Source organism: Rhopalosiphum maidis, chromosome 4 (assembly GCF_003676215.2).
Source record: "Rhopalosiphum maidis isolate BTI-1 chromosome 4, ASM367621v3, whole genome shotgun sequence".
Classification (NCBI taxonomy): Eukaryota; Metazoa; Arthropoda; class Insecta; order Hemiptera; family Aphididae; genus Rhopalosiphum; species Rhopalosiphum maidis.
The window spans coordinates 50,405,287-50,423,516 of NC_040880.1; the positions used below are offsets into that span (position 1 = coordinate 50,405,287).

Below are 18,230 nucleotides of genomic sequence, written 5' to 3' on the forward strand. Positions count from 1 at the left end.
TTTAAAATATCATTTTTTTCAAAATTGTTATTTCATAATGACTTTGAAGTTCAGAATATAAAAAAAAACATGTTTTCAAAAACTATAATACGACGTATTTAAGTATTTTATATTATTTAATTTGTAAAAATGAGGACTACATTTTGAATTTTTTTATTAAATCAGCATAAATGATTAATAAAAACATGACAAATCCTCTTCAAAAAATAATACGACTGTTACCCTAAGTGACCTAAGCATACCTATTAGCATCTATAAGCTTATTTACCATAATCGTAGTTTAATTAACTGTTATGTAGAGGGTATAGCTATATTATTATGATATAACTAGATGTTAGTTACTATTTTTATTTACTGTCGTTGCTGGATATAGCCATGTCGACCGAACATTTTCAAGGGCAGTCTGGCATAGTTACAGACCCACAGTATAGGTAGGTAAGTACGTTCATATTATATTATGACCGGGCTTATTGTTTTTAGTGATTGAAAGAAGCCGACCAGCGTCTACACCCTACCACACAAGTTAAAAAAGTACAAAAAGTACCTGAAATGGCTGAAATATCATAAACTATTTTAAGTAACAACATATCAACATAGTATTATTCAATACCAACTAAATAGGTAATGGTATGGTATTGACTTAGACAGACATTAGTTGTGGCATGACAAAATATATAAACAGTTTTATATATATATATACAGTTAAATATTTTGTCACGAGTTGTGGTTTAAGTTATTATGATTCCTAAGACACGTTCTTCCAATGACATTGTGAGCATGTAGTGGGATGAACCAGCAGCTGTTCGACCGGTCTGTTATCAAAATTCACTAACGTTTTCGTCCGAGATAACCACACCACACACGTCTTGGCGTTGGCTAATGGCAAGTGGCAACTATAGAGTATAGAGTTTAGCACAGTATAGATTATAGAATAGTTGCAGTTGGAGGTAGCATGGTTGTAGTTGTTGCCTGAGTCGTTGAGATTTTTATTTATTTATAATTTTAATTAGATTTTTATTCAACAATTATTGTGGCAATTATTGTTTCGAAAATACAATAATTCAATAATTTTCGGTACATTTTTTGTAGCTGTTTTAAAATATTTATTCTACAGAATAAATTATATAAATAATATATTATTGTCATAAACATAATGGACGGAAAAAACAAATTTGTAAGCCCTTTCTACCGACCCTGGATGACAACGTATGGAGCTGCTGCACCAGCTGGTGGATCCAACAAGGGTCTGAAGGGCATTGTTGCTGGTAAGAATTTTTTTATTCAAACGCTGCTGTTAATATATAAAAACTATTAAAAAGTTAACACTAATATTATTTAAATCTTGTAATATTTTTTATTTGCCATGTGTTAATAGTTTTATATATATTACTTATACTCAGAAGCTTGAATAATTATGTTTCATATTTTACCTTTTACTAAACTAAAAATATATTATATCTAGTAAAAGTGCTTCAAAGACACTGGATGTATGCTAATGTAATATAAATAATATTTATTTTTTAATGTAAAATATTACTTATAACTTTATAAGCTATCACTATTCACAAGCATAAGCTAAGTGGCAAGTTAGGTTAGACACTGGTATTGTATAAGATCAATAAAATAAATTGAAGGTTAAACCATTATTTTGTTATTTTACTATTTACTAAGTCCAGTACTAAGTTACTACAGTACTAAGTACTGTTTATACAGTCAAATATTTTATCAACTTTAAATGTCCAATATTTTAGAACATATTTTTAAATATTTAAAGTAATATAATATTTGATGAAATATTTAACAGTGTAGGATTTAAAGAACTAAAAATAACATTTGTTCAAGTTTTTCTACCTACTTTTAAGTATTTGTAAATAGTGTAAACTATTTAAAGTAGTTCTATAATTTGAATGTGTTAATACTTTTATGTGTAGTTCTGTTTCTTTTAAAAGAAATACTTATGTCGGGTTGGATGAACAATCACTAAACATTTAATAAATTGATAGTGAAGTAATGGAACCTTAAACATGATGTAATAGACCGTGATTGGTTGAATACATTTCATTGAATGATTAAATCAATCAATTTTTATACAACCCTATATTTGTGTTTTATTGATTAATCCTAATGATTTAGATTTTGCTTAAGTATGTATTAGCATAGCTGTTAGAATGTCATAGGGTATGTTTGAATTGTATGTTTCTTACTTAGATATTGTTATAGTATTTTTTTTTTTTATTCTTCATCACTTTTTTAAAGTTAACTAAAATAATTTTAAAAATAATGACTTAGTAATAAGTTATAAGTATTGTTATAGTATGTGTGTGTACCTTCTATGTACCTACCACAAAACTATATAACTATTGACTATAAAACTGTAATAAATTAAATAATGTACCTATATAGGTATACATTAATTATATCTATTACTAGTTGTAATAAAATGCCTATAATTTCCATATCATCAATTGTATCTATTTAAATTATATTTAATTAGTTATCAACCAATATGTGAGGTGTTATAAAAAAATTAAAATATAAATATTTGTTATTTGTCCTTTTTATTTCTTATTTAAAATTTATTATAGAAATATTATTTTTTGTAAATTTTTAACAGCAGATTTTAAATTTAATATCAAAACATATCATTGGCCTTATGCCATTTAATGAAATTTAAATATTACTTATATTAGTTATATTTGTAAATTGTAAAACATTATTTTATTTCTTACATTTTATAATAGGTTAGAATTCTATTACTAATTCTATTTCTAATCTAAAGCTTATACTCCTTGCTTTGGATTTACATAAATTGTATTACAATATTAGTGTCATGTCTTAGAAACAGAGATTACATGTGTTGGTACAAGTGTGACATGCCCTTAAACATTAAACTATTGTAGAATATACATTTTATGGAAAAGAAATATTAGTTATTTTTCTAATTTATTTTTAATTTAATAGTAAATAATATACATTTTAAATTTTATATTATTTGATATATTTAATTGTATTTTTCTGAATTTGTATTTTTACTAAACATAATTTATTTTTACTTATGAACTATATATTGATAATTATATAAAATTTAGATAATACTTTGAACATTTAAAATATAGATAAGCATCATATTTTATAACTAAAGTTAAAATTATATAGTCCTTACAAAGGTCATTTGGATCAACGGGAGCATATACTTTTGACCTTGAATTATATTTTACACATTTCATTACCTAATTCATTCTTATTAAACATTGAATTTGTAATTAAGTACCTGCTTTATATAAGTAATATTGAATTCCTAATTTTAGTTTAAAATTGGTATTTGTGTTATATACGATCTACAACAAGACAAATATCTATCACCTAAAGTGTCATCTACCATGTATTATATTTCTTAAACTATATGAAAAAGTTATTACTTAATACAAATAGAAATTATTATGAAGTTTATTAAGCCATTAAAATGTTTATAAAATAAAGTATTATAATAATAATAAAAATTTTTTGTAAAATAAAGTAGGTATAGTATAGTAATTAACAGCAGTACAGCACCCCTTATAATTCAACCTTGTGTCGTGAAAATGGTTCTTATCAATTATAATTGTATATATAATAATGTAATAATTAGAATAAAGCATGAAAAAATATAGTATATCAAAGTAATAGTATTTAAATTTACTAATATTAATTATATATACTCTGTCCAGACTAAGAGCGCACTGGGTGGCGGCCGAAAACCGGTTAAAACTCGCGCATGCATTCCCTCCACAGGCAGCGTTGCCGCCGCCAAGACGATGCGTTCTTAGTCTGGACAGAGTATAGAAGATTAATCAAGACTTATAACATAACTTTTGAAAGACTTCAAATTACAAAAATTATTTATATTAATATTTAAAGTTTGGCATAATTTTAGACCATTAAACAAAACACTTATTTGGCTAAAAACTTATGTAATTAGGTAAACATATATTTATATTATATTTGTATCTTGCACTATCATCATGGTATTATATTAAATTTAAATTTTAAAATAAAAGAATTCTAATATTTTAAATCTAACCATATACTTTATGAATATCCTACCTGTATGAAATCAATAAAAAAATTATCAGAGTTGTGTATTGATCTGTACCAGGCTTCAATTAAATTAATATGTAACATTTGGTGAATTATTCCATGCATTTTTTCCAAAATTTTAATTTTTAAAATTGACCATAACAATTCATTCAATGTGTTACATAGTATATGATATATCAAATATTACGTACTAAATTGCACAGTAGATTGCATACTTCACAAATGTCTAAAAATCAATATATATTACCAGGCGCAGAATCCAAGGGTAGACTGCCACACAGGTTAATTCTAAAATGTTTATTTTTGGTAGCTGATAAAATACAATAGGCACTGTACCCCCTAAAAAATAATAAATATATTCTTGTGTATTAGTGTATTACATAAAATAACATTAACATATCTCAATTCTTCTTGAGTGTAATCTTGTCACCTATAAGATTTGTTTCAGCAATATAAGAAAAATAATAATTATTAATTATCAATTTTTGGTATTTATTATAATATTTTTATTTATAAACAAACTAATTTTTGTCTTTATAAATAAAATTCACGCAATAAATATATATTTTGAATGCTAAACTATTTTTTTTAATGTCCAATAATATTGAGACAATATTATAATTTAAACTATAGTTACATAATTACATAATATTTTTTTAATAATAATTATTAATTAATAAAAAAAAAAAAAAAAAAAATTGAGATTTGTATTTACAACTTGTGTAATTATTTTTGAGAATTGTATTGAATATTTTAAATAAAAATTAGGTTTTTTAAAAAATTCTCAAACCATAATGAAAATTATCATATATTTATTTTTAAGAAAATATAATTGATTATTTAAAAAGCAAATCTGGATAAATTGACTATAATATTATGTATTAATTTATGAATAAATAAATAAATAATTATTTTATCTCAAGTTAGTAATTTCTATTTATTAAGTCATATACAAGTATCTTACTATTATCCTCAATTATTAAATATATTTTAAGATAAATAATTTATAAACTTTTATTATTTTACTAGATTTTAAATAATTTGTCTTTAATTCATCATCATCACATTTGAGTGATTAATTATTTAATTATTTATTTTATAGGTGGAATAACTGGAGGTATAGAAATATGTATTACTTATCCAACAGAATATGTAAAAACACAAATTCAACTCGATGAAAAAGCTGGTGCTAGAAAATATAATGGTATAATGGATTGTGTTAAAAAGACTGTGAAAAGTCATGGTATATTTGGTCTATATCGTGGGCTTAGTGTGTTACTTTATGGATCTATTCCAAAATCAGCTGTTAGGTAAAATTTAAAAAAAAATACATTAACACTAAGTAATTAATATAGTTTATTTTGATAAAATAATACTATGAATAGGTTTGGTGCATTTGAAGCTCTTAGCACTCAATTTGGAGGCAGTGGAGAATTAACAGCTACTCAAAGAGTGTTGTGTGGTCTTGGTGCAGGCGTGTCTGAAGCCATACTTGCAGTCACTCCCATGGAAACCGTGAAAGTGAAATTCATTAATGATCAACGACTAGAAAAACCTAGGTTCAAAGGTTTTTTCCACGGGACTAGTATTATTATCAGAGAGCAAGGTTACTAACAAAATAAAATTATAGGAAACTGTTATTATTATGAACTTAAGTTAATATGCATAATTGCATCATAACATTTTATTAAAAGGATAGTTTATTCAATATATTTTATAGAATTGTCTTATCTATGTAAAGTTACATTACATATACATTTGTCACAATTGATATTCCACATAATTCAATTATGACTATTTACATATTAATATTAATCAAGGGCTCAATTTTTTGACTGCCATGCATTCGTATAAAAATAATTAGGTATTGATAATTTTTAGATCATCAGCTGTTGCACTATATCATTTGTAGGAACAGCCGCGGGCTGCCGTAAATTAATTTAGATTTATATTATTAACTTTTCTGTGGTGCAACAATAATGATCTAGAAAATGTGCTGTGGTGTAGCGGGAATAATTGCAATTTTTTTGATGTAATAAACATAATTTTAACATTTTGTTTTGTATTTTTAATTTTTTTTCAAACTCAATAGTATATATACAGGGTGTCCCGCTAGGATTTATCCATTGCGATATCTCCTGAAATAATGAAGATATCATAATTCTTGGTTTTTTAATAAGATTCACAGGGACAAGAACTACAAATATTTCATGTTTTAATTTATTTTTATATTTTGGTAAAAAAGTTAAAAAATGTATTTTTTTATTTAATTATTTAAAAAAAAATTGAAGATAGCCATTTTGTTGAGTTTTTTTTCTGAAAATATTAACGTTTTAACATTTTAATTTCATCAATTTCCTGATTTTTAATATTTTTTCTAGTTTTGAATAAACTGCGAATTAATTAATATGATAGTGTCATAGTGGTATCATTGTATCAAACATGTGGCCCGCGTGCTCGTATGGCTGGCGAATAGGTTTCAGTGTGGCTTGCAATAAACGTCATATTTTATTTCTTCAACATTGTTAAATTTTTAAATAAAATTAATAATTATTGTACAAAATATCAATATGTACATTTTTGTTAAACTTAGTTTTAAATACGGTTATATTATAATAATTACAATAAATAGATAAAACAAATGTATTTTGTTTACTTTGAATTTAGTAAAAAAAGGTGTTTTGTCCGCAGTTTTTTTGAAACTAGAAAAAATATTAAAAATCAGGAAATTGATGAAATTAAAATGTTAAAACGTCAATATTTTCAGAAAAAAAACTCTACAAAACGGCTATTTTCAATTTTTTTTTAAATAATTAAATAAAAAAATACATTTTTTTAAACTTTTTTACCAAAACATGAAAATAAATTAAAACATGAAATATTTGTAGTTATTGTCCCTGTGAATCTTATTAAAAAACCAGAATTATGATATCTCTATTATTTCAGGAGATATTGTAATGGGTAAATCCTCGCGGGACACTCTGTATTTATGAATACAAATTTATATTGACACTGAAAAATGTCCTTGGCGTAACTATGATAAATATTCTTGTGGCCATTGGCGGCCAAATGGCAGTCAACGTGTTAAAGAACAAAAAGCTAGAAAGTTTTTATGAATTAACTGAATTTGTTTGGTAGTCATTAATATGTGTGAAATGTTATTAATAGAACTTATAAATGTAGATCAAAACAAACTAAATTATGATTATTAGTTGCTAAAAATATTGGTTGAATTATGCAGAAGCTAAATTTCAAAACCAAAATGGAACTTTAATTTATAGAAAATTTTGAATTTAATACTAACTTTTCTTATAAGAAGTATATCTCACTTCCATATGGAAACATAGAAATTATTGATAAATGATAAATTACTATTTTGTTGCTATATAAGCGATAGATTTATGATATGAAATTATATAGGTTAATAACATCTAGGCATCTTGTATACTATGCCTGATATGAAATAAAATATTTAAAATGTTTACTTAAAATAAATACTTATATGATATTATAATTATATATTGTTTTTAAAACTTCTACAGCCATATATTTATAGCCTATATTACTAGTATTATGTAACTTTATAGTATTATAAAAATGAAAATTTAAAAAACTATTTATAAAATGTATAAGAAAATAAATATTTAATTAAATTTTATAGGTATTAGTGGTGTTTATCAAGGATTAATGCCAACTATATTGAAACAAGGTACTAACCAAGCAATCAGATTTTATGTAATGGGTGCATTAAAAAATCTTTACAAGGGAGATGATCCTAACAAACCAGTACCTAAACTATTAGTTGGAGTTTTTGGTATGGCAGCGGGTGCTGCCAGTGTTTACGGTAATACACCATTGGACGTAGTTAAAACACGTATGCAAGGACTAGAAGCACATAAGTACAAAAGCACAGTTGACTGCATGCTTCAAATATGGAAAAAAGAAGGACCTACAGCGTAAGAATTAGTTTAATTATTTTAAAAACATTTTTATTTTGTCTATATTTCTATTAAATTTTTGTATTTAAAATTATAAAATATTATTATTTAACAATAAATATTTTTGTGTATGAAATAAATAAATAATTATTTTCCATCTTTTATAAGTAACTTAATATTTTTGTTTAGATTTTACAAAGGAACTGTACCTCGGCTTAGCAGAGTGTGTTTGGATGTTGGTATAACTTTCATGATTTATGATTCATTCATGGATCTCTTCAAAAAAGTATGGCCTTGAGTTACCTAATAAAAAAAAAAATTAACAACTATATAAAAATATTAGTAAACATAAAAAGAATACTGTGCAACTTTATCCTTCTTCCGGATAATCCCAGCACATATTTTTCACCTGATTATCGATGTATTAATCAATATTCTATCAACTATACTTTTTAAATGTTTTTTTATTACTCAAATTTTAAAATTAGAATGAAAAATTAAAATTATTTAAATGTTTTTATTTTTATAATAAATCATCTGGTAAAAAGTAAATTATTTTTATTGGAAATTTTTACATTCCAAAATGAATAAGACGCACACATTTTTGTAATAATTATTAAAGTTGTTTTTGTGTTTTTTTTTTAGTTAAAAATTATTAATTGGTTATTTTAGTTTTTCATTAAACAATTAAAATGTTTGTGTTTTATATTATATAATATATTTAGATATATATTTTTTTGAGATATAGTTTTTTCTTTGTGTTCACAATATTTAAATTGTTGGGGTTTGTTTATTTATCTGTTAGTACTTAAGATTTGATGTTATTAATTTTTTTTTTATGGGAGCTGTAAATTAACAATAGATTAATCAAGAATAATATTTGCCATTTTAATAAGATTGATGACAATAAGTAGAAATGTATTGTATTTTTACCTTTATTATTATCAAGAAAAAGATCTATATATTTTTATATACTCAACTATGAAAACACATCTAAGCTATTTAATCTAGTCTAAAAATATAATTTTATTAATGATTTACATTTTAAATGTTATATAAAATTATAAATTATAATATTTCATATTCATTTTGCCATAATTATTTAAATTTATAGATTACTGTATATTGATTATTGTTAAAAAATGTTGCGTATGGTATATTTTTGTCACGTTTGTAAGACTTTAATATGTTTAAATATAACATAACAAAATGTATAACAGTAACACTATATGTTCAGAGTGTATCATAAATATTTGAAAATTGTACATTAATGTACTTTTAAACATATCACATATTTATGATACACTCTGTATGTAAAAACAAAAAAAATTATTGAACAATTGAACAATTTCAATAGTATGATTGATACATTCATTTATTTTAATTTTATTGTATTGTCATATAACTTTTAATAGATTTTTATAATTTATGTGTTATTTGTATATCCTAATTCCTTACAAACAATTCAAGTATAATAATGCATTTATAAAATAATCTGGATTTTTAATTTTTTTTTTAACCATACCTTTTTCTAAGAATAATTTTGTATTATTACAATAAAAAAATACTGATCTTTTATATAAGTACCTAAATCTAAAATGTAATGACATTGTATAGATACAATATTTAATAAACAATAAATAATATGAACTTAATATTATAATACTCCTTTTTTGTTTAATACTTAATCATTTGAATATATATTTAATTTATATGTACTTGATGTTGAGTTAATAAAAAGAAGGGATTATTGTAACTAAACAAAATTAATTAATTAATGAAATTATTATAAATCAACAAAATTATATTGTTGACATGAACGCACGACTATAACGATATGAGTGAAATTATTAAAACGATTGAATTATAAATTCTTCAGCTGTTATTAATTATTTCATTGTAAAATTTTATTAGACATTTGATTTATTATTAAAATAATTGATGAAGGTCGATAGACACAATTAATCAGAATGTTCTCGATTTAAGTCTTAGACCATCATAGATATGTTTAAACAGTTTTAGAGTTGTTGGGAATATTTGGAATACGATGACCATAGCCGACACTACTTTTTGTGAGGCACTGGGCAAAACTTGTTTAACCAATAACCATAGCAGGGATGAGCAACTGAAAGTTATTAGAGGGCCAATTTTTAGAAAATTAAAATTTAGTGGGCTAGAGTATAAAGAGCAAAAAAAAAAAAAGGTCATTCAAAATACGCATTTTAATTTAGCATAGACGTAGCATTCGGGTCTGATAAAAAAGGTTCACGGAACGGATGCGGGCCGCGGGCCGCCAGTTGCTCACCCCTGGCCTTAGGATATAGGTGATAGATATAATTAAAAGTGCGAGGCTCTGGGCAAATGCTTAGTACAAAATACATTTTAAATATGTTATGTATAAATAATATTAAAATTTAGAATATGGTATAAGGTGATTTAGGGATCATAATTTGAAATTTATTAGGATCTATAAATTAATAAATCAGGGTTTAGGGTTTTTTTTTATAGACCTATGTACAGTAAAATAGTATATCCATTTATGTATATCTATATAGTATTGATCCAGTGAAGTATATAGTACATAGTAATAGTACATTACGCATACCCATTACCCACTTAAGAATAAGGAATATAATATACGAAAAATTGGCAAGTAGCACCTGATTTGGAACTCCAACGCATGCCTATATGGACCTGTGATAGGTACACTATAATAAATAAATAAAGATATTATACCAAATAGTTTAAGAGTAAAAATATTAGTTAAACTAGTTGGAACTTGGAAATGTATAGGTACTTATATTATAGCCATATAATGTAAGTAGATTGTGTTTGCGGTTACGTAGGTACTAAATGTACATAGTGTATATACACATGGATATAAAACTTATATTTACGATTAAACAATAAATAGAGGTACCTGTAAATAATTTTATACTTTAACTTTTAACTTTATACCTGCTACAATCATCGTACATAGTGCCACGGTATTCGCGTGTTGGGCCAGATCGGCAAAGGTCTAAGTTATAAAAGTTCTACCATAGGTACGCGTTGTATAGTAATAGTTGAGTGACGCGAATAACAATGAAGCGGTACAATCGATCGATAGGGAATGAAAAAACAAAAAAAATAAAATCAGTAATTTTATATCTGCGATTCCAATGCTTCGATATGTATAATATATATTTCATGTTTATATAGTTTTATCTATACCTATCGTGCTGGATTATAACATTACATGGGATAGATTATCGCAGAAACAACGGACAATCGTGTTGTATGACACGATCGGTGGACTTGGCGTTCAAAGGTATACATGCCCGTTTGTATGAATTCATTTTACAATTGTTCATAAAAACAAAAAACCTCGACCTTTTGCGCCGCAGTCATTACGCAAAACCTACGTGGACGGCCTAAACCAACAATACGGGCCACGGGACCGTATGATATTACGGGAAATTATAGGAACCCGCTCTCTCTCTCTCTCTATATATATATATATATATATATATTGTAATAATTAATATCGCGAATCGACATTTTGTTTGTATACGTCGGTACCTATACAGAATACGTAATACGATGTATTATACAGGGTGTTGCAATGCTGCAATCTTATATGGCCATTCGACATTGTGTGTTCGTAAATCTTATTTTACACATTGTTGTTGAACGAAAATGAAAAGAAAAAAACACCCGTAGAACTATAGAAGTGACTGGGGTATAAGTATCAATATAGAATGTAAGATCAAGGTCGTGACTAATCGTGTATTAAAATTGGTAGGTATATTGTATTTCATTTTTTCTTGCCCGCCCCGAGTATATTTTATACTATCTAGTGTCACACTGTATTAATGATATTATTTAATATCAACGATTTATAATATTTAGGTATTCCGACATTTATTGTAATCGTTTATCTATGGCCCCGGTAATATTATGTTCTATGGACATACTGTGCACATACCCCAGTAAAAATCGGCATGTAGATATTTGTTTAAAATTTCAAAGTTAAATTATTATATCGCATACATTTAGACATTAGTATATATAGGACCACGATCAGTAATTCCTTATATTTTTTCCACTTAACCGGGGATACTTGAAAACGGAACATACATCAGTGATTTTATATCAGACAAGCCATTAAACCAACACCGTACGTATAATGTATTTTATTTAGTATTCTATATCCGAGTATATTCTATACACGGTATACTTATATCTAGGTATCTACATAGTACCTACTTACAGCCTATATAACTGGCTAAAAATCCAAAGGGTAAGTGAAAAGTTCTAGTCTTCGGATTTGTAAATATTTTAATATCCATACTAGGCATACCAACTAATTATTAGATGGTTATATACATTTTAGACATTCTGTAAATGAAAAAATAGTCGATCGCTCAATCTCATGTATCATGTCTCATATCGGTATTTTTAAAAGTTGATACCTATCTATATAAAAAAATGAAAATATATATTATAACTTCCATTTATATTTTTTTATAATCTATAGCACAGGACGTTATAGAAAACAGAGCAACGTTAGGGGTTAGGCGCGCAGGAATTCTAAAGCTAACGTGTCGAAGGAGAGAAGAAGAAAAGTTGTACTACAGATGAGATTTTTAAGGAAGGTTAAGTCACGAGCAAGACAGCGATCAGTCGCCAGAGATAGGAGATTCAAATTTATGAGCACTGTGTCATAGTCGTGAGGTGGGTGGATGATATTTAATTTGAACCTAGAGAAACTGATAAATTTACGCTGAACACGTTCGATTTGTTGGCAGTTTATAATTGAGAGAGGATTCCACACTACTGAACCATACTCAAAGTCAAAGATGGGCTTGACTAGTGTATAACTCCTTCAAAGACCTTGACAGTTTAAATTCTCCATCAATTCTTTTTATAAAACTTAATATCTTATTTTCCTTGCACGTAATATGGTCAATATGGGCTATAATCTCTATTATATAGTATACAGCATTACAATAGTTATATAAATACATATATATATTTTCATTTATGTGTTCGTAGTAGAAACTAGACTAAAAATTCGGTAGTCAAATACGTTGGACAACTTTCCAAGATATTATAAAGTTGTTAGTATAAATATTAAATTAAAACACTAAAACACGTAAGTACTTATATTATTGTCGAATGTCGACTGTTGTATTATTCACGCATATATTATTTTGTACTTTTAAATTATTTTTCTTATATGCCAATACATTATACATGATTTAAACACGATTCCTTTTTTCGCCATGACTATGATTGAGTATTTGTATTTATCTTTCTGATACCTCATCATAATGTTATATCCTATAGAATATAGGTACCTAGTAATAAAATTACGATCACACGGTGATTTAGATATGCAATTTAGCTACATCGCTGTCGTAGCTCCATTTAATAGCAGATATCTTATAATACGAATTTCAGAAAATATAATTTATTATTTAAAAATGTAATTATTGAGATTTGAATTTTTAGTGGATGTAGCCATTTTGAACCTTTTTTTTAAAATTTTTTTTTATATATAAAATTTTCCTGACTTAATTATCTACACTTATTGATAATATAGAAATAGACATATTAACATTTGGAAATTAGTTAACAATATAAAATATATGGAGACAATATTAAATACAAATATGATAAAGTTGCATTGTTAAAATGACGATTTCATTTAAAAAGTAATAAAATGTCTAATAAAACAAATAGATTTCCTATCCTACAAGACTCCTTTAAAGGATTTTTCAGGATAATTGTAGGTATATTTTCACATAATACCAACCAGTCATTTCTATCCGGGACTCGTTGTACATCATATTATGATGATAAAGCCTGCTACACAATGCTACAAATATATAATATAGTCTATATTATAGAGTATAGACTTGTATGCTTTTTACACACCAGTGGCATGTTTAATAAACTATCGTCTAATGTTATATGCGAGTGTTACTAACTATAATACATATCTAATATATATATAAATATACTGCTGTAGTAGATACCTTTTATCACCACATCATAACAACATTGTACCTACTATATAATGAAGTCTTATAGAAGTTACAACTACGGTTTACATTATATAAATTATACTATGTATATATACACACATACATACATACATACATACATACATATATATATATATATAGGTATAATAGTATATTGTATACAGTTATTATTATTGTATATGAACTTATAAATACATATATTATTAGTATATACAAAGTATGTTGTATATGTAGTATACTGGGTGATTTTTTTATCAAACAACACTCATTATTTTAAAACCTGTTTCAGTCGAAATAAATAGCATTTAAATAAAATATATAATTTTTTTAATTTTTTATTTTTTTTGTATGAATATACATTTTTAAATTCATATTCTGAAGCAGAATATTTTTCGAAGTATTTTGATACATAAAAAATCTCAATTCAGATAAGTAGATTATGAGTATGTTATAAGCATTTAAAGTTTTGGCGAGTGAGACCATCATTTTACGGGGTATTCTCGTACCACTCCATTCCGCTAACTATAAATTTAAATAGTTATAACTCATAAATTACTCGTCTAAATTTAGATTTTTATGTATAGAAATACTGTGTTTCAGACTATGAATTTAAAAATGTATATTGACATTCAAAAAACTTAAAAAATTATAATGATAAAAATATTAAAAATATGAAAATTTTTACCAAAAATATTTTCAAAAACGCTAATAGATTTTTAAATAATGAGTGTTGTTTAATAAAAGAATCACCCTGTATAAAATATATAAACATATATATGTGTGTACTTTAGTGTGTATACTGTTACAATATATGAATATGCAATATTTACAGAACTGAACAATACGGAACTAATTTTCAAACGGAATCGCTAATGCTGGCGTATAACGCATATAGATTGGTGTCCGTGGTGATTTTCGCACGTACAGATAGCTTGCAAGAACGTTGTATAAAATGTTAATACGTTTACAACGTTCCTTTTATAAATATAAAAATCATTTATGTAATTTCAAACGAGACGTACAAATGCAGTCGCAGTGGCGGTAAATGCATTGAATTGTTTATAACTGGTTGATACTGTAGTGGGCGTTTCATTTCAAATCGTAAATTTTTAAAATTATTTCGTTTGAAGAAAAAGTAATCTAAAATGATTTGCAGTCATAAATATAGTGTAGTGTACGATGACTATAAAAAGCTTTATCTAGTTTATACCAACAGGTATTTTTTGTTCTTTCTTTTTACGGAATAATTGTTTTTAGACGTTCAATATTACATATAATATAATATAATATATGTGCCAATATATATTATATATATATACAGTCAAGTCGCAATAACTCGAAAAACTTAATATCTAAAATTTTTTTTTATTCCCTTAATAATGTACATTATATATAAATTAATATAAATTCGAGTAGGATATCTCGAATAATACATATCTCGAAGTGAATTTTTATCTCCCTTCAATTTCGAGTTTTCGCGACTCGACTGTATTATATAACATCGGCATGGTGTTTTCAGAATCTGAACGACTAATAACTGAACCACGATTTCCGTTTTGCGTATATTATACACGACCGCGATGACATGCACACGCGCTTAAGTATTTTACATAATTATCTATACACATAGCAAACATTTAGAATTTTTTAATACATATTGTATTCTAATTTAGTAGTATAGTAATTAGTAGTTTAATACTATAAGTAATATAGTATTACGTAAAGTTTTTATTTAATTTTTTTATTTCGTATTATTATAGCAGGCAGTATAATATTATATCTGTGCAGTAAAATTGTGTCATATAATTTATATTATTCGTATACACTCGTTTCTAAAATATGTAAGTATAATAATGTACATTCATACACAATAGATATTGTATGTGAAAAAAATTCTTCAAAGTTCCGTTGGTAGGAAATCGAGTGGTTTTTGAACTACATCGCAGATCGATGTGTTAAGTGTAACAAAAAGTTGCAGCCTATGCCGTGCTCCTGTAGATTTCAAGCACATCGTGTTTTTTGTTATGATTTGGCACTTATAGCCGCAATTGGTGTTCCAATAGAAATTCAAAAATTACAGTTTTCTTATTTCATATTATTATAGATTTATTTGGCACAACGAAAATATTAGTATTTAATACATATAGTATTGTAATGACACTATTGGTAATAATGTACTATTGGTTATTCTTATTGTGAGTATCGAAATCAATACATTTTTTGTTTTTATAAGAATAATGAGAGGTTTATTTTATAAATTTGATATAAATATTAAAATCTTATACCTACACTGTATAGGCTTGTGTTAGTACCTACTTCTGTCTTGTGAGAAGAGTAAACTGTGTAATACTGTATTATATTGTGTTTGTATATATTGTGAGATTTAAATAGTTTTTGGCAGTTATCTAAATGTTATGCTGAATAATTCTGGAAATTTATTAGTATTATACATTTTATCTAGTTAGTATTTTAAATTTTGAGCGATGTAATAAATGTATTAATTTTATAATGATTTGTGTTCTTTTATTTAACTTTGAAAATGTAATACAACATTTCTTAATAGTTATTATAACTGCAATTAAAACAAAACAAAAGTGAGAATGACGCTTAGGTACAACAAATATTTTTTATGAGTATCTGAAGTTTAAATTTTTACAAAATTTAATTTACCTACACGCGTAAAATAACTTTTTCTGATTTAACAATATATTTTTTTTTTTATTGTAGTACAAAAAGTATTTATCGTAGAAGCTTGACAAGTTCCATATAAATTATTGTTTTCTATACTAAATGTATTTTAAAAATATCTAGACTAATTTTAAACTATTATATATTTATACCACGAACCTATATTTACATCGTTCTGCAGTAAGTTGATAATCGAGTTGACTCAAAACTTAATGATATAAATATTAAAATACGAATCTATTATTATATAATTATTAAATATTAATAATATAATAAATACAATATTTTTTTCAAACAATTAATTCAATCTATCATATTATTAAAGTAAAATTAATGACTATAGTAGAAATATAATGTTATATATCATTAAGTTGTATAGGTTGATAGACTATTTTTGTAAAATAGTCCGAATTGTTTTTCAAATTTAATGATATATCATTGAATTAAAGTTAAATATTTAACTCAACCATTAACCATTATTGTGATTTACTCAGGTACAGCCTACACGTCTTACTATTCAGCAGATCAGTTACCTATTTCATATTTGCCCACTATTTCGTCGATTTTTAAACACTTATGTGGTAAATTTTCCTCGTAAATATTATACTTAACTTGCCCATGATACAAATAAAAAATATTAATGCAATATATCAGCTTTTAGAATAATAATAGCAAAGCAAGCAGTTTTATAAAAAATATTATATATTATAATGCAAATTATCGTATTAAATTTAAATTTAAATAGATTATCATTAAATTATTATACTTGTACACAATTAAAATAAATGCACAAAATCAAAACGAATACAACCCTGGCTTCATAACCTTAATCTCTCTAGGAAATGCATAACATCGTTTATTCTTCCGTCATTAATTTGGCAACACATTGGTTACTTCTCTCCTATTTATTTAAAATTTTATTGAATGAATCTCACCTCTACATACTTCACAACAACCAATAATTTGTGACATTACTCACTTTATTTTTAACTGCCCTATAATGTATTACTACAGCGCACTTACTTCTTGAAATTTTTTAAATATTTTAATATCCCCTTCGATGTATAAAATATATTATATTTTTGATAAAATAATATACTTGTCACATTATCTATACTTAACTTGGCTAATTAATTAATTTATTTTTAACTATTGTTCCTCTCTTTTTGTATATAATACTATAATAGTAATTTCTAACTTTTTTTTTAACACAATAAAAATTGTTAGGTTTTAACACAGTTAAAAAAAATAAAAATAAAATAAATCAAATTGTAAAAATCATTTGCTGTTATCTTATTACTAATTTTTTTAGTTTCGAAATTTATTATTATTATTTTTATCTGAGTCATTTATTGTTTATTTTTAGTTGATTCATGATCTATTTTTCTTATGATCTCAGGTATAATACTACTGTTTCCTTAATAACCTTTACTACTTCCCGGTGTTTCATGATTTGCCTCTAAAATGTTTAAAGTTAGTAATTGAAGGTTACTAG

The 18,230-nt window shown here is 25.3% G+C and overlaps 1 protein-coding gene across 1 annotated transcript; it reads left to right on the plus strand.

Moving 5' to 3' along the window:
* Nucleotides 1–894: 894 nt before the first annotated feature.
* Nucleotides 895–8,334, plus strand: LOC113556074 (tricarboxylate transport protein, mitochondrial). Its single transcript, XM_026960809.1, has 5 exons — nt 895–1,265; nt 5,180–5,387; nt 5,463–5,683; nt 7,739–8,033; nt 8,205–8,334. Exons 1-5 carry the CDS (start codon nt 1,154–1,156, stop codon nt 8,311–8,313), a joined length of 945 nt encoding a protein of 314 aa, XP_026816610.1. The 5' UTR covers nt 895–1,153; the 3' UTR covers nt 8,314–8,334.
* The last annotated feature ends 9,896 nt before the right edge of the window (nt 8,335–18,230 follow it).

Coding starts and splice junctions, on each gene's coding strand:
- LOC113556074 (XM_026960809.1), top strand. CDS start 1,154: ATGGACGGAAAAAACAAATTTGTAAGCCCTTTCTACCGACCCTGGATG. Junction 5,684..7,738: donor TATTATTATCAGAGAGCAAG/GTTACTAACAAA, acceptor TAAATTTTATAG/GTATTAGTGGTGTTTATCAA. Junction 8,034..8,204: donor AAAAAAGAAGGACCTACAGC/GTAAGAATTAGT, acceptor ATTTTTGTTTAG/ATTTTACAAAGGAACTGTAC.